Raw genomic sequence first — 24,575 nt, forward strand, 5'->3', positions numbered from 1 at the left:
TATTGTGACGTGCTGGAAAATTTCTGAGAACGGTATCATTTTCAACGACTTCAAATCTACTAGAGACACATAATTTGATCCTTGAGACACGCATTTTTATATTTCATATAAAAATGGACCACCTTACTACTCATACAGTATATCTATTTGTATGAACAATTACAGTAGATGTAAACGCTGAGAGCAACTGCGACTGTTTTCCGCTGTTGTCGTTCGTTGATGTGTTGTTTAGCCATCTCTCTTTAAGCGGCACTGACTCACACCGTTGACGGAGCACCACATCAGCGCGACTCAGCCGGCAGATACGCGCCCGATATATATAGAGGGGAGCATCGATCGCACCCGGTTTTGTAGAGAGAACGAGATTCGCGAGAGTGGAGCATATTTTCGTGGTGAAGACAAACTCGGACGTGCGAACGGAAGGAAGCTAGCGAGTGGACGACAACCAAAACACACTTTTCTCCAGCTGCCAAATTTAGGAGGAAAATTCTTCAATCGCAGGAACCAGGAGTGAAACTTTCAATTTTCTGTACCGGAAGTGAAAGCCCAACCTGTCGAAAGTGAAAGAATCAATAAAGACGAACGGAAGTAACGAAAAGAGGTGACAAGTTCGAAGAGTGTGTGTCCCGAAGATAAAACTTTGGTGACAAGAGTGTGCTTGTAGGCAGAAGGGTGCAACTCCATCGATTCGGTGGAACTTTCCAGCAGTATTCCAAAAGTGTCAAAAGTCGCAATCGGAAAGATGAAAACTTTTGCGACGTGCTTCCTGCTGATTGGAGCTGTGCTGGCCGCTGCTTACGCATATCCAGGTAGGTGCTAAGTGTGGGGAATAATGGCTCCCGAGCCGGGGATATGAAGTGGACGAGGAGGAGTGATTATTTTATTGTGTTTCATCGGCATTTAACTCCTCGCAAAGCAAAACAATAACATCTGTTGATTCGGGGCCTGACTCAATGTCGTCGTTTGTCTTTGCTGGATGAAATTGAATGGATTGCAACATGGAGCACGGCTTTGATGCGGCAGCTGGAAATCGTGAATGGGTACGAAAATTGAACCGGGGGTCGGTCGAGATTGTTCGCGGCTGCTCGGCGCTGTTGACCTGCTGCTGATGGGTTGTTTCGACGCAGTAGCAACAAAAAAGTGCAACTGCTGAAATTGAGTTGGTGGCGTTGCATTAGACAAAATAATAACAGCATTTAGAGATACACAACCAAATGCATAGTGCATCTCTCTTCGATTATTTTGAAATCCTTCGCTAAATTATCCGCTCGTGCAATAATGCTATGTTTCATTGCCTAAATCAGTTTGGAGCGATCTTAAGTCTTGATTCCTAGATTTTTGGATGGAGCGTTTTTTAATTTCGTAATTGTGCCTAACAGAAACCCTTGCTTAAGGCTAAGTAGCCCGTCATTCGTTTTGGCAACAATGATGACTTTTCAGCTTGCATTTCAAACTGATAAAACTAAGTCTTGATAGTTTATATTGACTTGAAAATGTATCACCGTACTCGCTAACATGTATAAAGTATGCTGATACTTTTTCAGCTGTATCAGTGCTAAACCAACTGATTTTCTTTGATTCGAAATCGTGAAATGAATCAGCAACAATCATCAACGGCGCGTACAAATTCCAATGACGGCCTACTTCGCCTTAAACCCAACCAGTGGATTAAACCAGAATTGTGGCAGAGTTTGTTATTCAATACAGGTCGGACTTGATTATCCGGAGACTCGATTATCCGGGGACTCGATTATCCGTGATTCAATTATCCGGAATTTGCTTTTCGTGTTCGTGTTTTTTTTTTCAATTTTTATGCATGAATCTGAAATAATTTGGTATTGCAATATACAATATGAATGGTTTTGCAGTTTAGAACGTATTTAAAAAAGGGAGGTTTGAAAAAGTGTTTATTTTTTTTTTTTTTTTGAGTATGCTGGTCAAAATTTGTTTTTCTTGTCAAGACCCCTACTGCTCCTCGAAAAAAATTCTGGCTACGCTACCGCATCATATAAATGAAATAACAAAAAAAGATAATGTTTAAGTTTTTTGTCAAAGATTTTATTTTTCTTCTTGTGATTCGATTATCCGGAGGATTCGATAATCCGGGGTGAAAAAAATCGATACTCCGGATAATCGAGTCCGACCTGTAATTACCTTCTTTTACAAAATATGTTATAATGTTAAAACAGGTCGGACTCGATTATCCGGAATTAAAGACTCGATTATCCGGAGTATGTTTTTTAATATTCTTATTTTTCAGTTTTATGCATAAATTTGAAATAATTTAATATTGCAATACACAATATGAATGGTTTAGCAGTTTTGGGCTTATGTAAGAAAAGGGGGCTTGAAACCCCTTTTTATTGTATATGCCGGTCAAAAAAAAAAAGATTTTTCTCAAGACCACTAATGTTCCTAAAATATATGTCTGGCTACGCCACTGCATCATTTAAATAAAACAGCGAAAAAAAAATATTTAAGTTCCTTTATCGCAGATTTTTTTTTTTCTTCTAATGATTCGATTATCCGGAGGATTTGATTATGAAAAAAATCGATTCTCCGGATAATCGAGTCCGACCTGTAACAGGTTATTAGTTCAGGGTGTCGACCCAATTTTGAAAATAAAATTCCCTGACTTTCCCTGACCTTCCAGTCGTTTTCCAGAAAAATTCCAGACCATGTTGATTTGTTTGTTTTGGTAGAGTTTATGTTTTAGGTCGTATGAATAAACTGAGCAATAGTTTGAACGATAATTTTCTTCAAGTTAATATGATAAAACTGAGCACTTGGGTATGTACTTTTCAAACATGATAATTCGTATTGATAAAGCGGTAAAAGTTGAGTAGAAGCTAAGTAAATACTGAGTCATGTACTGATATTGAAATCTTCAAGCGCAAACGTTATTTTTAAAATTGTAGAAAACGATGTATTCGGATTTTGAAGTTTCAGGCATTAAGGACAATTTTGGACACCTTCCGCAAGCTGAATATATCATTTTTATACATAAGACGTCACTCTATTAAGATCATTACTATGCTTTTTTATTGGAAGGACTTTCTTCCTGAAATTTGCCTACTTCTTTTTCAGGTAATTTACAGCCATTGCCAAAGAACTTTCTTTAAAAAAAATCATCAAGGAATTCAAAAAAAAACTCAGGAATTCCAATTTAAATTCTTAAATGTATTTTTGGAAATATTCCTCAAACACTTCTCCACGAACTCCTCTAATATGTCTCTCAGAACCTCCTCAAATATTTTATCCAATGACTTTAATATCACAAAGAATTGTGTTTTAAGAACTCTTTCGTTGTTCCACCATAAACTAGTCCAAAGATTTTTAACTAGTTTAAGAAGGCGAATTCCGGCGCTTATTTTCTTCGAAGAAAAGAACATTTTCTTGCTTATAAATAATGGAAGAAAGTTTCTTCTCTTTGAAGAATTTTTCACCGGAATTCACCTACAGGAATCTCTAAAAAATACTGAAGAATTTATTTCAGTCATGTTTTTTTTTCCTAGAAATTAATTGAGAATCCATAGAAATATTACAGAAATACCATCAGTGCACCAGTATCCGCTCACTAGTGTAAACAATGATTTTTCGTGTCAAAAACCAACATTTTTAGCACGGATGTATTCTAGCAATATTAAATAACAACTTTCAAATGAAGTCGTCTGCGATTATTTTCATATGATAAAATAATTCTTTATGCAGAAAACACAATACCTCGTGAGCGGTTATTGGATCAATAGGTATTTTTGTGTGTTCCAATAACCGCTCATGCAAAAAGTTAAACAATTTTTAAAGAAATATCGACTTAAGTATACAGCCTTCTTTATTGCAGTATTAGCTATGGTTTGATTATAAAAAAATATCAGGATAAATAAAGAAATTCAATATAATGCATTTTTTAGTAAGTTCGTCACGAAAACTGTTTACCGTGAGCAGAATCAGAAATTTCAGGGATCACATAGATCACATCAGGGAATTCAGGGATCACATAGACACTTTTTCCAAAATGTATTCATTTTTTCTAAAAAAAATCACCATGATTCTTTACAGGTAATTTAGGTTAATTTTTAGAATTTTGATGTGATTTTTTAAATTTATGCAACCGTTCTCCCCAAAAATCTATCTAAATATGTTTAACGGGATGAATTCTGGAATTGAATGTTTGTTTTAATGTGTCGTGCCTCCAACAATCCTCGATTTAACTACACTAAGAAAGAGTATTCAATGAGTATCTTCCAAGTACTTTTTTCGGAGGTTTGTGCTAACGTAAGAACTTCATGTACACTCACAGAACGCGACACGAGAACGGACATAACACATATTGTTCTTACAAACAATTAAAAAAGGATTTAAATTTACTTTTTTATTGGACCGGTTTCGAGCTCGGTCTAGCCCATCTACGGAAAGATGTCCGACTAACCTTCCAAGTAATCTCACAAACTATCAAAGGATTGTCGAGCAGATTCCTTCAAATTAAATTCCTGAAAGTTCTGCTTCCATGGATTTTATGGATTCACAAAGATATCTTAGATAATGATTTTCAGAATTTTTTGACAATTTCCTGTATATTCTCAGAACAAAAGTCAAACTGGACATATCTGTAAGTAAGCACCTGAATAAAATCCTGAAGTAACGCTTGGAATTCACAATATTATCATAAAATCCTGGAAAATTGAAATTGAAACATCAAAATTGAGATAGATAGCAAAGTATACAAATATCAATATTAGTGCAATTTGCGGTATTATCTTTATTGTTTCCAGAAACGACATAATAAAAAAATCAAGAATTATGTCTTGCAGATTTATGCTCTAGATACGGGTTTCATCTTCACCTAAATACGAGAATCTTAATTGGTTGTTCTCTATATTTCGTTTTATCAGTTTAACTTGGATATTTTAGGCAAACTTGTAAATATTGACATGATTTGATTAAGTGAATTCCATTTTTTCCTCAAGATTTTGAAGAGAAGACAATGATTTTATCTAGCAAACTTTAGAACTAAATATTAATATAGAAAGCTAAGCCAACTTTGAAGAAATTGTTCAGAGATCACTGTTGATGCTTTTCATTTCTGAAAATTTTGGATTCTAAAGTACAACTCACTCTCATATGCATAAAAGCATCTTCTAAATCAACTTGTTTGATGTTGTAGAATTAAATATTTTTCCCTGACCTTTAGTGAAATTCCCTGACTTTCCCTAACTTTCCAGGTCATAAATTGAATTCCCTGACATTCCCTGACTTTCCAGGTTTTTCCAGATAGTCGACACCCTGTAGTTAAAAGGCGTGGACGACTTCGTTTGCACACTTTTGCTCATATCGTTTCACTCAACAGATCAATTATCAAAATTTTCATTGTTTTTTTTTTGCAGTTTAGATACACGAGGCCGGAAGCTTTAATGTGCGATCTCGGTGAACTTGATGATTTAATGATTTTTTTTTTCTAATTTATTGAACACAGACAATATTCAGTTAATTTAATTCAGTTAATTTAAAAATGAATCTTCAAAATTACGTTTCTTGCATAGGCTGTCTTATATCAATTAAATGACTATAGTCAAAGCTATACAAAAAAAATGATATTTTTTCGGAAGTTTAATTGTGTTTTAGAAGTTGAGCTTCTATAGTACTCAACCATATGAATCTGACAGAAATGTTCAGGATCCTGCTATGAAAGCCCAAGAGCACGATAAGAATCTTCAGTTGTCTTTACAGAATCCACAGAAACCTACTAGAACTCTGAACAAGCTCGCTAAGAATCCACAGGATCTTGTGTACAAATCAGACTGGAATTCACATCTACTCAAGAGCTTGCTAGGAATTTTGAGGATATATGGACCTTAAAAATGTAAAATTCCGCTGCAATATTGCTTAAAAATTCTCAAGTCACCGATGGAAAATTGAAAAAACGAGTTTCCATATTATGTGCCGCTAGCAAACTCCATACATATTCCGCTGGAAACCTATTCAGAATTCTTAAGAAGGGAATTCTTCTATCCGATAAGAATACTCAGATTTCGCTCAGTGTCCTTAAGAATCAGCTGAAAACTTCTAGATCCAGCTTGAGATCACCAGTATCTCATAAAGAACATTTTGATTTCTTCATGCGATCCGCTTCCTTGATTAGAATCTCGATATGGTACTCAGTAATCTCCAGCCTAAGCACCACAGTTATAGAAAGTTGACACTTTTTTTTTCTAAATCGAACGACATACAGAGTCTCTATCGTAATCATCGCACGCTGTAATAGGCCTTTCCATGTGACAGGTCTGTTTATGCATTTGTTTATATCGGTGGAGGACCGTTATTAAAATGGAACTGTCTTCTCCAGAACTGTCAAAGTGCTTCAATATCAGCTGATTTGAACCGTCTCGTGAAAAGACCAAGTAACCAAACAGCACTTTAATTCGCCTTCTGTGCTAATATAGGGATTTCATAGCCGTATAACAACCCTGTTAACCCAAAAAGACGAATGAGCGGGCTAGTGGTACTTGAGTTATTGAAAATCACGTGTAGTTTAGACTGTATTTCAATTGTAATGGTGGTGCTATAAATGGCATTTAGTTCTCTAGCTATTTTCAAAGTAATGGATTATAGGTTGACACTTATGACATTTATTTGAATACGAATTAACATGAAATATGCAATTCATTTTATGAAATTCCATAACAAGTTAAGTGACACGACCTTTTGCTAGGTTTGCTTCTATTGGTGTGGTGTGCTTTTACACACACAACGCTTGTAATTCCACAACAAAAAGAACAGTGAGCTGAAGAACCGAAATTTATGATAGAAACTCTAAATCAGTCATATAATTTGTGTTGCTTTCATTCAATACTTGTGCTTTGTTCAAACGAGCTGTTTTAAATCTAGAGAAAAATGATGTTTATTATATATAACTTGAATGCCTAAGAGGTTGGATTTCTAGTTGAGATACTCATAGAATTTAAAGGCTTCATGAAACGTTATGAACATACGACCATTTAGAATTAAATAAGCGCGTACGAAACCTCTATCAGTTAGTGCAATTTGGAGTAATATCGTTGAGAATGGAGCTCTTGAACACGGTAAACGTGAAGCTGGCTTGCTTTTCAAATGACTAAACCTAAAGACACAATTATATTTACAAAAAATACAAATTTTAATGGTATTCAAAAATGTTGCCAAAATCGGATTTATGTTGCTGCTTAATCCGGGGGGTGCCTGGTCGGACTTGATTACCCCTATTTGGAATGAACAAATTGATGATGATGATGATGATGATGATTATTTAGCCACCATCAGCGCAAGGATTACCTATGGCTGCAGAATCATACCGGGATGGTATGATCTACCTGATGGTTTGTTGTAGCAGGGCTAGTTAATATCTTTGAAGACCTTTGGAAGACAACACTAAGGCTATTTTCTCGTGACAAAAGGCTGGCGACCCCACGCACTTTCATCCAGTCGACAGTTCAATTAACTCCCTTAGGCTACCCCTCCCCAATACCCAATATATAGTAAAATATCATACATAGTGTTTTTAAAGTATCTTACCGTAAAATTATAAAAATAAAGAAATTAAAAATTATACTCAGCTTAATCCAAATAATCTCAAAAAAAAAAAAACGTCTGGGAAAGTATTTCAAGCTTGAAAGTCAACCAGTTTGAAACATGAAATGAACATCAAAAAATGGAATGCTTCTGATATTGAACGACCTCTTGAATATTTTGCATCCAACAGATCCAAAAGTTCTTCTCCAGAACGGATTAATCTGGAAAACGGATCACTTCCAAAGGCTCGTCACGAACTCCAAATCTAGAAAACGGATCACATCTCACAATCTCCTGGAACTTGTATCCGAAACGCCACAGCACACACGGAAACCGAAACCTCGAACAGCTTCTATGGTTCGGAAAATTTTCTCCTCCAGGATCAGGAATGAACAAATTACCCTAAAACTCATTATGTACTTCTCATACTTGTTTCTCACAATTCTGATCATCCTTCACCCTACGGCAGCATCTGTTCTGGCAAATTTCAGCAGTAGTGGTTCTATAGAATTTTCTCGGGAGATTCTCTTGTGGAATCCATACATTTTTAACAACCAAAAACGTCCAAATTTGTTGTCTTAATTCTAGTAAATCTTCTGAAAAAAAAAATAGAAAAATAAACCCCGTTTCTTCAAGACACGTACAATTTCTTCATGTACTCTTGGAAAACTTCCATAGGACTAACATTTACTGGAAAAATTACGATTAAATCCAGAAAAAAAAGAATAAAATTTGAACAGCGTTTTTTGTTAAAATTCTCTGATGAAATTTCTTCACAAATCGAGAAAAAAACTACAGCAAAACAATATTTGCGGAATTCCTGGCATCATTTTTTATTGTCTTTTTGTAGACCTCTTGCAGAAATTTTATCGAACACTTGGCTTTTTTGTTGAAATTTTCAAATTAACAATGAATCGATATTGATAGGATAATCGACTAATGGAAATATCATACAGTGGCCCAATTTCATATTCGTACAGGATACTGATTCCACATCAAGTTAGTAAAAAACTATTAAATGAAGTATTGAGCTACAAATACTTTATCCATATTGAAGGTAATAGGTGTCATCTATTGTTTGCCAATCACAAAATGTTTCCATTTACATTCATATTGGGTTAATAAAAAAGTATTGAATTGATGTCTAAAATTCACCCAATTCCATATTCGTACACCTACCAAAATTCAAACGCACAACGTTCAAAACTAAATTTAGAAGCTCTATTTAATTACTGAAGGGCTTTATTATGATGTTCAGATCTAGTGAAATACATTTGGACAATTTTTTAGAGGACATATATAAAATTTAGGTAAAATTATGATAAATGCCAGTTTTCCAATGATTTTTGGTATAAAATCCAATAATTCGAACAATATGGTTTATTTTTGTCATTGGATCCAATCTATAGATTATACTCGTAAGCTCTGATAGAAATTTAGTTAAAATATATATACTTTACAGAAATCATAAACAGTTTTTATCCCTTTTGAGTTCAGAAAATTGTTGTGCCATAAGTTCAAAACTCTTCTAAAATGATATTTTTAATCAATGTAAACCAAATTTTCATTCTAAACAATAGGTAAATGATAATTTTGAATTTGTCTGTAAAAATAATTTGAACTACGAACTTCGTTTTACAATAAAGTACCCTAAACTACGCTGTACATACCTCCACATAATTGATGTCATCGTAATATTCAATTATCTTTGAAATAATATTTAAATTATATTCAAAATAGCATTCTATTTTGCAATTTATTGATTTTATAAGAAAAATACAAAATTACTTGAATGAGCAGAGAGCATTGATACACTATTTAATAGAATATATCCTGTTGTTTTCATCATTTTAAAAACACGTTTGTTTTGCGGTTATGGCAATAATATTTATTCTATAAATCTCTATAATCATGTTTGGTAGTAAAATGTAAATTAAAATGATAACTACGCAATGTTTTGATAGGAACATTAACTATGGATTATGTATATACATTTAGGAGCAAACATAAAGAAATTGACTAAAATTTTTGGTTTTGGATTTGTTATAAATATTATATTACCTAAGATTTAAAAGTATAAGTTGTCGATATCCACTCTTAGCTACTCTAAAACTGATTATAATTTTTTGAAACTTGTGCAATATTCGCAGTCATCATTCTTAAGGAAGTGATGTTGAAAAAAATGCAATTTATTGTTCGACTTACCGAATATTTTAGCATAAAACATGGGAAAACTGGTATTTTCCTTAAATTTACTTAAGTTTCAAATATATCCGTTTATAAATTTTCCAAATGTATTCTATTGCATCTGAACAACACAACGAAGTGCTTAAGTAGTCATCTAGTCCATTAAAAATAAGTTTTGAATGCTGTATATTTCTTTTTTGTTAGGTGTACGAATATGGAATTGGGTCAATTATAGACACAATCTCAATACTTTTCCATTATTCCAAAGATTTAAGCAAATGAATACAGTTTGTCATTGCCAAACAATAGATGACACCTATAACCTTCATTATTGATAAAGTATATCGAAGTCCATGCACCATTTAATAGTTTTATACCAACTTGATATGAAAACAGTGCCCCTTACGAAAATGAAATTGAGCCACTGTAGGTAGATGAAAAAACCGAATTTAGTACTATACCATTTAATTCCACTAGAGTTTGTATCCTTTGACAGATACGCGTATTTCGACCTCAACTGTAAGGCCGTCTTCAGTGTCGTGTACTAGACTCGACTTCTAGTACACGACACTGAAGACGGCCTTACAGTTGAGGTCGAAATACGCGTATCTGTCAAAGGATACAAACTCTAGTGAAATTAAATGGTATAGTACCAAATTCGGTTTTTTCATCTACTTATAGGTATTCTACTAAACAGCTCGAAGATTTATTATCATCATGGAAATATCATGTTATGGAATACTCGTCCTCCTCTTCCGTCCAATCTGTTTGAATGGTAAACAATACACTCCCGTGCAAAAGTTTGGGTTCACCTCCTCAAAAACATACAAAAGTGTTCTGTCCATATCTCTGTGATTACACGTACAATTGAAACTCTTTTAGCCACGCTCAAAAGACAAAGAGGTATTCTTACTTCATTCTCATTTTTCCAAAAACATTTTTAGAATTTTGTATATGTGCTAAATTTTTACTTAAAGTTGTGAAATTTTTTCAAAAAACACGCTGAAAAAACATGGCTAATTTCCTCAGCATTAAATCGATCAAAATTTTAAATTAATATGTCATTAGAAGTGTAATCTTATATTCTTTGAAGAGCACTCACGAATTTATTGCCGGAAAATCTGAAAACTATTTAAAATCAAAGAAACAGTCATACAAGTCATCGTGCAAAACTTCCTTATCCCAAGTTACGGTAAAGATGGACGTGGCCTGGAACAAATTCTAACAGTAATAGTGTTGGTCTTCTTGTCTAAGATTGGATCAGAGAATACTCCCCATCCTTGTTTTTGAAAGCAAACTTTAAAAATTTTGGTGGATGCTTACAACAACAAAAATATTAAACATAGGGGGAGACCCTCCAATACCGGACAGCACCCAATACCGGACAACGTTTAAAAATTGAGAAATCATAGTTCAATCAAGGTGCTTTATTAGAAGAAAAGAAAGGTGTAATGAAGATTAATTTTTCATAATTTACATACAAAGGTATCGACCGTAATAATTATATTTTGAAATTTGTTTATCGGCATATCGGTCTATTTTTCTCGAAGTAAGAGGAAGCATGGAAAAGAAAGCAATGAATACTAGATGGATAGATACCGTAAGGGAACGGCGAGAGAAATTGGATTAGATGTTGAAGAGGACATACCATATGAAACAGTATTACTTGAAACGTCCTTCCTTGTGGGTTGGTAGTGTCATTCTCAAAACACACCAAGCCGTTCCCATAGGGGACGTTAGCCACAAGGAAGGACGTTTCAAGTAATACTGTTTCATATGGTATGCCCTCTTCAACATTTAATCCAATTTCTCTCGCCATTCCCTTACGGTACCTATCCACTTAGTTTTCAATGCTTTCTTCTCCATGCTCCCTCTTACTTCGAGCAAAATAGATCGATATGCCGATAAACAAATTTCAAAATGAAGATTAATGTTTGCGTAGAGAAACACACCCTTGAAAGATGAACGCCTTTTTAAAAAACTAGAGATGTTTGAAAATCGCTAAAAACTTTACTTGACTATCGCCTTAAATATGAGCCTAAATATTGCGGGGAAATTTAAAAATTTGGATTGCCTCGCGGAAATAACGCGCAGTGAGCAATCTCCGCATAGAGCAAATGAACCACAGTAAGCATTGCTCTTTTAAACATGATTCAATTCGTTGACATTAGGTACTGATTTGCAATGAAACGATAGCTGAAATGCACTGCATTATCTAGGTCAGTATATTCTCACTACGACGCAGTAATCAAAATTGCTACTACCCATAAAGACTAGCCATTGCTCGTACTACTCAAAGTCACTCATCTCAAATTTCTTAGGCAACGGGCCTCCATACATGTGGTTCGACACAATCATCTCCCAAACTCCTGTCATTTCTATGTAAGACTGTCCTGAAAATTTCCCGTAGCTTATGGGATTTAAACTAAATGGTGGTTCCTTTTCAAAAAATGTGAAGCTGCTGGCATCCACATCATTATTATAATCTACGCACAGATAGCGATTGGCATTAACAAGATTCAGACTGAAGTTTTCTGAATACGATTCGCTCAGAACCCGTTGAAGTCAAAAAATTCGTTATGACAGCAGATTGTACGTTCCGTAGTCACTGATCAGATGATTTGGATGGAATATTTAGCAATCAATAACCCCGGATTTTCCCGGAATCAAAATTTTTCTTGCAACGCGTAATAGTAATTATTTCGAATTGTAGGCTTCGTGGCCGTGCGGTTAGCGGCGTCAGTCGCTTAGGCGTATTGTGCCATGAAGTGTGGGTTCGATGCCCGCTTCAGTCGGCGGAAACTTTTCGTCAAAGGAAAAATTTATCATTGGGCTACTGGGTGTTTCGTGTTGTCCGTTGCCTAATGTTTGTGATTGTTCAGTCAACGCAGCTTTAAGCTAAAGACGGTGTAAATTGTCTTTTTAATGTTAAAACTGTTTGGATCTCGCAAGCATGATCAAATACAATCACAATTTGAAAGTATGAATGTATTTTCTACTATATTCAAACCAAATATGGGCAAACTACAATTTTGGTCAAGCACCTCCTGTTCTCCAGTTTCGGACAGTTAGATTTGTTATATGATACTTTTGTAATTTTTGCACCAGTGTCTTAAAGTACATCAGTTTTTCATGAATTCCATCGATCATGGTACCATACATGCAATAAAAACTAAAAGAATGAACATTCAGGACAACATGATAAATTGGGTTATTTTTCATCATATATAAAAGAGGATGGACATCTTGCAAACTAAGTAAAATTCAAATAGTTCTTGTAAATATTGCAAATGCAGTTGGCTATGAAATAATATTCTTGGGGTGAAAACATTCGTTGATGTACAAATTTACAGAAAACGAGTAATTTTCAGATTGTGTCCGGTATTGGGAGCCACTTTTTATTATTGACCAATGGCTTTTAGGGCGAGATCAGAAGTTATGCGAGAAATAATGCATGAGTTGAGTTTTCAACTTGAAATTCTATCCAGCTTAGAAAGGCACTGAAGTTGCATTAATCATCGTCTATTTGGCTCATAGCAGTGACTCCAGTTCTCGAGACAATCCCAATTATGCACAACGACACCTTTCCAAGAAATCATCACCACAAAGCATCGTAAAAACTTGACCGCAAAGTCATCGGTGTATCGGTCAAGCCCACATAAGGAAGCGCTTTGCTACCAAATAGCTGCATATATTACTGCTCAGATCACAACACCAAAGAAGAAGAAAAAAAAACTGCATATGATTCCAGTCTGATGTCACACACGCGGTGTCTAAAATAGAAAGAAAAACTCAACCGACCGACGTTAATCTCGACTGGGAAATGATCGCTCACTACGGTGACTTCCATATTCATAAATAACTTGTGGGAAGTCATTCATTCCGCTTGGCGATGCATTCTGTTATGACGCGTTCGATTGCGTGCAGTTGAGGGCCCCTCTGTGTCTATGGTATGACTAAAGATGCATATTAGAGTGTGGCTTTTGTATCAAACGAACTTGAAGCCTTATGGAAGGAGCTTATGTTATATTCTGAATAAAAATCATACACAAACCTCAAATTTCGAGCCAAAAATGTTAAGATTAAGGTGGCGCAATCGTCTTGAAGGTGGATTTTCTAATCATCGAATTTAAATCAGTTCACATAATTTTGTAATTTTCAAATCAATTTGAGTCTTTTAGACTCAATCTCTTCCAAATTGGTTTTATGAAAAGTTTGTAGAACATTAAAAAGCAATCCCTACCAAATTGATCTTTTGAAAAGTTTAAGAACAGTTTAGAACATTCCTTAACATTCCTGGGCATAGAGTACTATCGAACTTGCCACACGATATACAAATGCGAAAATGGCAACTTAGGCTCTCAGTTAATAACTGTGGAAGTGCTCATAAGAATACCAAGCTGAGAAGCAGCCTGTGTCCCAGTGAACACGTTATGCCAAGAAGAAGAAGAAGATTTTTTAATTCCACCCTATTGAAGATTGCAACAACGATAAGTGTTGTCTTATCTCGCGTTACATCTTGAATGCATTGATGTATTGATATTCTTCATTTTTTTAGTATTTATTAATGAATGCAGAATGGAGATAAAAGATTAAGAATTGGTTAAAAATAACAGAATTATGTGAACTTCTCTGAGAGTCGTAATTTATAACTTGATATTTCAACTTAAAGTCGCTTCGCTTCTTCTTAATCTTAATATATTAGACTTAAATTTTGAGGTTCTTCTTTGAACGTGATTTGATTTCTAAAGAGCACAAGATATAAGGGTTTTGGATTTTTTTTTGGAGCAGCACCCTAAAGCATATGCTTCCAGTAACGTCGCTCATAGAAGCATTGTTCTCCTGTAACCTAGTGAATGTCGATTCCTCACAACTGGTTCGACGAAATTGCAGTCACAATGATGAGAGTGTATCACAATCGCAAAATGATCGCCTCCTCGCAATACACTTGGCACACTAACACGATAATGATTGGTCTTTAGGCCAACTATCATTTGACTGGGTCGGGAAATTTCCTAGTAAATGGCCGCCTAACGTCATTGTTCACGAGGAAAGGCCGCGTGTGCCATTGAACAAGCGGGCTCCCATTTGATAATTTTCAATTTTCTTCCTCGGCAAATTTCTACCACCAACGATCACGACGATAATGCGCATCATCTCGCGGCTCAATTACAGGGCTGGTAGTGACTAATAGGAACCGAAAAGAGACAAGGGAACAAGAAAAAAAATACCAGGTACCAGAAGATGAGAGTTCCTCACATCTCTAAGAATATTTCTGACTTATTTTTAATTCGTCGTGACATTACGACAAGTGTTACTGCTCGTGTGTACTTTCATGATTTCAGGTAATTGTGCAAAGCTTTCTTCAAATGTTGCTGTGTGAGCGAGTAATGGCGCTTAAGCCTAGGCTCATCAGACCGGACAAAAGTGGGGCCTTCCTTAGCCGAATGGTTAGAGTCCGTGACTACAAAGCAAAGCCATGCTGAATGTGTCTGGGTTCGATAACCGGTCGATCCTTGTTACTTTCGTTATAGAAATTTCCTTGACTTCCCTGGGCATAGAAATTCATCGTACCTGCCACACAGTATACGAATGCGAAAATGGCTACTTTGGCAAAGAAAGCTCTCAATTAATAACTGTGGAATTTCTAATTGAACACTTATCTGAGTAGCAGGTACTGGCCTAGTGAGGATGCAATGCCAAGAAGAAGAAAAGGTGTAAATACATATGTCCCATCCCAGAAAGGTCAATACCAATGGGAGTGACCATAAATTTCATGGCCACGTCACTTCTATCGATTTATCATATTTTTTAAATTCAAATAGTCGGTAAGATTGTCCCCGATTTTCTATTTTCATTTTCGAACCTAACTCTGCATTAATGTTTACAAGAAAAATAATGGAAAATGTCGATAATTTTCCAGGATTGTTTCACGTACTTGCTATAGACTAGACCAGTTTTCTGCAGATGTTATATCAAAGACTTCTCTAGGATCATTCAATAATTTTCTTTACGAAGATTTTTTTTATTATTGGAGACATTTTTGAGGAAATCCATGAGCCATGTCAACAAGTAATCCCACCGAGACCTCTGAAAAAAATCTGTGTTTTCTAAAGCAATTTTTGATAAATCAATGGAAGATGTCTTAAGCATCAGAGTAAGGAGAATTCCTTAGATAAATTTTTAAAATAATTGATGAAAAACTAATAATTAGGAATTCTGGATAAAATATTTCAAAGTTTTCTCAACAATTTCCTTGAAAAACTTCGAACCGAATCCCCGAAGTGTGTGTAGGAATATACGTAGAATTCTTCGAAAGGAATTAATGGAATAAATGTTGTATATTTGCTGGTTACAAATTATAGAAACAATTTCAAGGATCCATGTAGATTTTTTCTAGAGAAATTACTCGATAGCCACCAAACGGAAGATGTGCAGGAGTAATCTCTGGATGGAAGGCTGAAGAAATGCCTGTAGAAAATTCTGGAAGAACTCCAAAATGAATACTTGGTCAAATTTATTGAGGATTGCCTGAAAGATTTTCCCTAGAGGAAGTTTTGAAAAAAACTAGGAGTAAACATAAAAGCAACGTTGCAAAAATCGGTGTGCGTTGGATTGAAAAAAAAAAACAATCGAATTTCTTCCAAAAATTCTTATGGATTTAATTTTGAAAGAATTCTCGCTGAGTATAAACCAGAGCAATCAGTGGACGAATTAGTGGACAAATATATGAAGGAAATCGTGATGTAGTCTCTGGAAGCAAATCCCTGAAGGAGTGATGTTAGTAGCGTTGAAGTGCTCACAAAATTTCGAGAAATTCCTCTTAGTATCCTTGAAAAATCACTGAAAGAATTTCTGGGAGAATTGGTGGAGGAATTTCTGGAGAGATCCCTGGAGGAGTCCCCAAAAGTATTCCAGAAAAAATATCTGGAGATGTCACCAGAAGAATTCTTGCTGCTTCTCATCGAGGAATCGGAGATAAAGTTCCTGAGGAACTCCGTTTAACAGTCTCTAGATCCCCTTAAATTTTACACCAGGATTGACTGCAGGCAGAATAGGGACAAGGTAGTGATCATTGTAGTTAAAAAAAAGAGACCTACTACAGAAAATAAAGACATTTTAGAGACTTGCATCGATATAGCGAGAAAGAAAAGAACAAGAAAAAAACCTGCTACCAGCCCTGAAATTATCTACGAAATACCGCACATTTTCTGTGGATTGAACACTCGAAGCAACTCCCTTCGGTTCCTCGTTGACTACGACTTCGTTCTACACATGAAGTGCACTTGACCGTGGCCGCAACCAACAACAACGCACCGAACGCCTTGGATCCATGATCGACGATTTTCGCATTGTAAAAGAACCAAGAACTAATGAAGGTGAAAACGATTCGCCTCCACATGCTGCTTCTGCTGCAGGTGTGCCTTTCCATCTCGGTGTCCACTCAATTATTGGTGGCTTATTAATAAATTATTGTTCCTTCCACAACACTTCACATGAGCAGCGCGCGTGAACGAAGCCGGCGATCTCTGCATAACTCGAAGAAGCAGTTGATGGAAAGCAAATTGGGAAGTCATGGTTAAACGGCCGGAGGAAAAGGGGTGATCTCTCGAAGGAAACCCAACCGGAATGAGATGGCGATGCCTTTGTTTTGGGGTGTTTGCAGTCGATCAATTAGCGTCGATGTTCGGGGAAACCTCAATCGCGGCCCAAACCGGTAGTAATTTGTCCTTAATTGAAAAATTTGGAGTGCTGATCACTTCCCTGTTTCGTGCTGATGGTTTGTTTTTCCAATTAGGATGGTAATTCGATTGAATCCGATCTCCGAGATGGTCGTAAGAGATCGTTGGTCATCTATTAGCACCTTCTTGAAATAATCAACGTAATAGTTGGTCATCGGTGGAAATAAATCTCTCTCACCGTTACACCCACCAGAGTCCAAGTCATATTACCAAGAAGATTTAAAATAAGCCATAGGCGTCTGAATTTGCGTCATTTTGGCCAAAACATTTCGAGTGTTTCCGAGAATCCGAAGAATGTAAAGTCATCGATTCGAATCACGTCGATGCAGATGATGGTGAAAATTCCTTCACCCACTTGAAACGTTACCTGATCAGAGTGAGAGCGATTAACGATTTGGAGGGAGAATCCACGTGTTGGACGCTCGGATTAAAATTTCTCTCACGCATTTGACAAGTTCGCCAACAATCGATCAATGTGACGACGTTGTAGTCGGTTTGCGTGGCGAAAGAGAAAATACTGACCTTGATTAAGGTGCGCCCCCAGACGGCGATGTTACGCATTAATGGCAACTTATGCAGAGGGCAATGATTCGTACTTTCTTCTTCACTCGATCGCTTTCGGTTTCGTTGCGCCGCTGTCGCTGACTGGATTGAACACTACTATATTCAAATCGCATGAAGGATGTTCGCTAATGGTTATAATTTAGGAACGCAGCAATTCGATCAATCTCTATTCTCAGCATGATTGCGTTGTAAACACTTTAATGTTGCCATCGAATATAATTTGCGGCCACCCTCCTACAGAGTGCGCAGAGAGGGTCGCAAATCAAAAAAAACACCACAATCAAATAATCTAATGTCAAAACAACCGCTCAGACGGTGGTCGCAGTTGGTGAGAACCATAGCCGTCGCTGTTGAGACGCATAGTGTTACCTACCATTGGCCAAAAATCGAAAAATAAGTTGTCTTATTTTCGAATCCGTACCGTTTTGTCTCTAATTCCTTACCGGGCTCATATTCCGAACTCTGTCGATTTCAAAGGCAAACATTTATATTTTCACAATTTTTACATGAAGTCTTCAATTTAATCATAGAAGGATTGGTCATGCTGTGAAGAATTTGAATTTTTAACTCGCTACCAAAATTCGATTGTTCACAATATGAGTAAAGTTCGGAATTTGAGACAAAACGATACCTTTTAACTGATCAATTATGATCAGTTAAATGAAGAAACTCAATTTTGCTGCACTTCTCTGTTTGATCTCCCCTGTAAGGCCGTGAATGATAGGATAGATTTTACTTACCGTCGTCGGAGGTGAGAGTGGGTCAATAATGCATATTTTCATATATTCCGACTTGAAATATTCGTTCATTTTTCACTGATCTATTATATTATCCATTATTATTATCTATTATAATAAATGAATGAAAGTTGATCCATTTTCACCCCGTCGAGGAGGTGACATTAAATCTAAAAAACTGGAATTGGTCCGCATCAGGAACAAAGCAGAAGAATCTTCTATTCAAGTTAAATTGTACTTGCAAATAACAATGAATTTAACGGACGTAAAATAAAATTTTACAATAGTGTTCTAACTTTTAGATTTTCTATGACACTCTAAAATGAGCAATTTAAGGCGAAGTAGGCCGTCATTGAAATTTGTACACGTCGTTGATGATTGTTGCTGAATCATGCTACAATCACAAATTAAAGAAAATTAGTTGGTATTGCAGTTATGTAGCTGAAAAAGTATCAGCATACTTTCTGCTTGTAAACATATAGGGTCGATGTACCAATAGCCGCATAGCTAAGAACAAATATTCGTATAAAATCGAAAAATAAAGCCTGCGGAATTATTTTTAGACTATCTGATAGCTTTTTATCTTGGCTTTGTGGAAAAATTATGAAACATACGAGAACTCATGTTTTTGTATTTATTATCGCTTGTGCCACTATAGGAACACATGTGCCTATAGTAGCACTATTCCTAATTTCTGTTCCTATAGTAGCACTAGTCTCACGGAATAGGCAAAACACAAATCAAAACCGTATTTTTACAAAACTTTTATATTTTTCCTTTGAAGTGTGGATCAAAAGCGTTCGATTGATGTAAAAAAGTTCCTAATTTATCAACTATTTTGTTTAATAACAAAATAGTTTCTCTTAGTAGTGCTACTATAGGAACAATAGGTTAACTATAGGTGCAAGGGAGCCAAAATTTTAAGCAAAACTATTTATTTCGATCATTTTTTGAACAAAATCGAGCTGTGTGTCAATGGTACTTAGATAAACAGCTACTGATCTTCATGTCAAAAATTATTTTGCTACGATTACCAGCGAAACGGCCGTAAAAAGCCACTAGTGCGACTATAGGGGACCGTCCACTAAGGGAACACCGACCCTAGTGATACTTTTTCATTTCAATATTTACTATGGCGACTGAGTTTTATCACTTTGAAATTGCGAGCTGCAAATCAACATAGCTGCCAAAACGAATGACTTAGCCTTAAAAAGGCGTTTTTGCTTAACGTCTTTTTCAATGATAGCTTTATACATCTGGAAAAAATATCTACATCATTAAAATCTTTCATCAATATTTCAAATATTTGTTGGGATATTTCAAATTATGTTTTGACTAATTTTCCCCTCTTACCCATTGTTACCTCCATAGACGGTAATAAATATGAGGGATTCCACGGAGGCATGCAAGTCGATTCTGATCGACCATTTCAAAAATATCTGAAACTTTGCACAGTTTTTCAGTTCCATCTAAATCGTCATTTTCCGATATCAAATCTGCAAGTTGAGTCACGACTAACTTTTCAAAAGGGTGTATGTGAAAATGGTTCAAAAATATTCAAAAAGCTGCACAGCAAAAACGGTTCGTTCGATTGTTAAACAACTAAAGAAACAAAGTTAGACAACTAAATAAAGATTCCAAAAAAAATACACACAGTGAAAAAAAAATTTTTTTTGCATTAAAAAACATCATTTTTGTCACAAAAACTCAAATATCTCAAAACCCTATCGGAATACCAACGTAATTTTTTTTAGCTATCTATCATTGGTGATGGTAAGCCAATAAACAAAAAAGTTATGACATTTCAAATATTTCACAAATTTGACACTTAGTGAAAATTTTTTTTTTTCATTGGTAATTTTTTTTAGGACCGCAGTTTGTTGCTGAATTTTTTGTTAAGGGTACCACATGAGGTTAACAAGTTAGAATTGAATGAAATTAGAAAGTTTAATTCCTCACGACTTTATTAAAACAGAGCAATCCCGCTTTTTAAAAAATACGAAAAATACATTACAAGATGGTGAATTTTTAGTCATTTGTGATTTTTCTGAAAACTATAGCTTTGTATTGCAAGATGAAGTGCAGTCCCATCACTGGAACGTACAACAAGCTACAATCATCCATTCGTTATTTATTTCAATGAAGGTACGCAAATTGAACATTTTAGTTTTATTGTAATTTCCGAAGATTTAAGACACGACTCAGTATCTGTAAATTTTTTCATTGCCAAAATGATTAACTTTTTACGCGTTGATAAGGATAAAGAAATCAGAAAGATATATTTCATGTCTGATGGAGCAGCATCGCAGTACAAAAACCGTAAGAATTTTTCGAGCCTATGTCAATTTAAATCAAAGTACGGAATTGATGCAGAATGGCATTTCTTTGCTACCAGTTGACAACCGCTATTCGTGCGCGACAGACGTCTTTTCACGTTACTAGATACAATCGCTCATCAAATTACCCGTGACCCCTGTTGCGGAGGAATTTTGTCTACTCACAAGATGACTTCGCACAGGAGAAACACACTTGTCGTGGACTTCAGTGTCCTGCCAAGCAGGCCAGTAATGGCTCAAGTAGAAGAGTTCATTAAAGACATCATCAAAATCGACATGGCCGATGTTAAAAACATCCAAATCCACAACCTTAAGAGCTGCGTCTACATTGAAATGAACGACCCGGGCGTCGCACCACGACTACAGAAGCAGCATTATTTGCGGCATTGGTTTGTACATGAAGGAGTCAATTACCATATCCCGGTGTATGTAGATGGACCAACTACAACACTGAGGATCCACGACCTTTCGCCACAATTGTCCAACACTGTCATAATAGACCACATGCAACAGTACGGCAGAGTGTTGTCTATCCACAACGAAGTGTGGAAGAAATTCTTTCCGGGTGTACCAAACGGTGTGCGAGTGGTGAAAATGAAGCTGGAGAAACAGGTGCCGTCTCATATTGTAGTCGAGAATCAAACGACACTCGTCACATACCCGAAAACAAGCGCAACCCAGACCAATAAGCAGCAACAACAACGCTCACCACTTAGCTCTGGAAATGAGCTAAATAAAAACAACGACAACAACCAATGCGGCATTGTTGATCCACCACCGGGTCAATGCGACAAGACTGACACCAGTGAATCGGAATCAGATGACGACAAGGCGGTAAGCAACAGCAAAGGCGCAGAAGTAGGGGAGAATTTTTCAAAACGAACCGACGAATGCGGACACCAAAATGAAACGGCAATGGACTTGGAATGCGGTAAAAGGCGGTTGTCAACCGAAACAACGAGTGGAACAGGGGAAGAGAACGAGCCAAAACGATCGTGTGGGCTGAGTAGCGACATAAATGATGCGGAATGGAAGGTGCACAACACTAGATCTAGAAAGAAAAATGTGAAATCATTGAATATTTGATTTTTTTTTACATGTAATTATTATGTTATTTTCAATACGACACGAATGCACCAATTTGGTGTAAAGTGTCGAAAATAAAACAAACAAACAAACAAACAAACATTTCTTTGCTACGTCACATGGCAAAGGTCCTTGTGATGCTATTGGAGGAATCATAAAGCGCATGGCCACAAGAGCAAGTTTAGCCAAAGAACGTGAGCATCCAATTAAAACTGCAAAAGAACTATTTGATTGGGCGAATCGCAGAAAAGAAGAAGATTTAACAAAATTATCATTTTGTTTTACTACTACTGAAGAGTACGAATTAACGGCATCAGAGCTCAGCGAGCAATATAATAACGCGAAAACGATCCAAGGAACCCAAAAATTTCACTGTTTCATTCCATTGTCAGAAAATAAAATTAAAGCAAAACTATACTCGAACTGTACTGATAATGATGCAAAAGTGTTCGATATTGTAAAAAAATTGAATAACAATAAATAAATAAATAAGTATTAATAAAATGTTTTCATGATCTCATAACGCATACCCAAATCCAAAACTTTTAAAGTTTATATATAACATTTAGATACTCATCGATCATACTCTAAAAAAAATATCCTGGTAAAAAAAAAATTTATTTTCGTGTAATCTGTTAATTCATTTTAATTTATACATATATACATATACATATAATATTTATACATATACATAATATTTATACATATAATATACATAATACTAATGAATACATGAAAACGACTTGTTTAATTCACGCAAGGCCCTTAACAATAAAATCAGCAACAAACTGTGGTTCCCGTAATAATTTACACCGAAAAAAAAAAAAAATTTTTTTCTACTAAATGTGAAAATTGTGACATGTTTGAAATGTCTCAACTTTTTTGTTTATTGGTTTACCATCACCAAATTTTTATGGTAGATAGCTAATATAATGGACCGTTTTCCCTCAAAAAATCGTTGGTATTCCGATAGGGTTTTGAGATATTTGAGTTTTTGTGTCAAAAATTATGTTTTTTAATGAAAAAAAATTTGTTTTTTACTGTGTGTATTTTTTTGGAATCTCTATTTAGTTGTCTAACTTTGTTTCTTTAGTTGTCTAACAATCGAACGAACCGTTTTTGCTGTGCAGCTTTTTGAATATTTTTGAACCATTTTCACATACACCCTTTCGAAAAGTTAGTCGTGACTCAACTTGAAGATTTGATATCGGAAAATGACGATTTAGATGGAACTGGAAAACTGTGCAAAGTTTCAGCTCAATAGAAAAAAATGAATTAAAAAATTTACCAAATTTTGGTGCTGTTGCTTGGAATCACTCATATGTGAAATGATCAAATGAATCCTACATTCTGTTTATTTCCAATAATGTACGTAATCAATTGGATTTTCAAATATCAAGTATGTGCTGCAATTAGGATTACTTACATGGTCGATTTCACTCCATCGATCCTCTTTTTAGTGAATATAGGTGACAAGATTCAAGATGTTTGGAAGTTTTTCACTTCAGAAAGCTCTATAGCGGTGCAATCTGAGGTGAAAAAGTGACATCAAATTTGCATCTTGTTTCATGAGACAGATGTTTGAAGAGAGAAGCGATGAAGAGAAATCTATCATGTTACTTACACCCTAAGATATTTTCGCCTTAAAACAAACGTTTGTTTAAAATTTCTGTTACAAATGAGGGGCTCAAACGCAAAGGGGTGTAAGTGACGTTTTGGTCGGTTTTGAGTTAAGTATACCAAAAAACTCTACACTTTCCAAGTTTTCTAACGGTATTTTCAAGGGGCCCAGATAGCCGTAGCGGTAAACGCGCAGCTATTCAGCATGACCATGCTGAGGGTCGTGGGTTCGAATTTGCAAAATTGCTGAAAAAACTTCAAAGTCGATTTTCTCAAATCAAAGTGTTATGTGATATCTAGGATCTATAATTGATGCAGGTAAGAAGCATACAAATATGCCCACTTTATTTGAAGTGTATTTTTAAATACTGTCAAACGGAGTAACTTGCAACACTTCAAAGCTAAATGGATGAAAAATTCAAGGATTTATATGAGCCAAAACAATCTGGTACAATAATCACTACGTGAAGAATAGCACGTGATACTCGTTTAATTATAATTTGGCCTAATAAGCTATGACTTGAAATGGTCTTTGTTTTTTTAAGAAATAATTTATTCAGTTTTGATTCGTATAACGGATACTTAAGGCCTCAGTTAAGCATAACTCATCAAAAAGCATTTTAAACAATTCATTCTGTATGATTCCTCCACGTTATCAAGTCTTCAGAACAATTTACTTTTGAATGATGAGTGAAGATTTTGGTTCTGCTACTTGAATAATTTTAAATAAATAAAAATGTGTGTAAATAGAATAGAAG

At 35.5% G+C, this 24,575-nt stretch overlaps 1 protein-coding gene across 1 annotated transcript in view; it reads left to right on the forward strand.

The window, feature by feature from the left end:
* The first annotated feature begins 326 nt into the window (after positions 1-326).
* LOC5565904 overlaps positions 327-24,575 on the forward strand; it is a 68,419-nt gene continuing 44,170 nt past the window's right edge. The window contains exon 1 of the mRNA XM_021848114.1: positions 327-809. Within this exon, the coding sequence (XP_021703806.1) occupies positions 743-809 (67 nt within the window). The 5' untranslated portion in view covers positions 327-742. The remainder of the gene's footprint in view (positions 810-24,575) is intronic.

This window comes from Aedes aegypti, chromosome 2 (genome assembly GCF_002204515.2).
Source record: "Aedes aegypti strain LVP_AGWG chromosome 2, AaegL5.0 Primary Assembly, whole genome shotgun sequence".
NCBI classification, from domain to species: domain Eukaryota; kingdom Metazoa; phylum Arthropoda; class Insecta; order Diptera; family Culicidae; genus Aedes; species Aedes aegypti.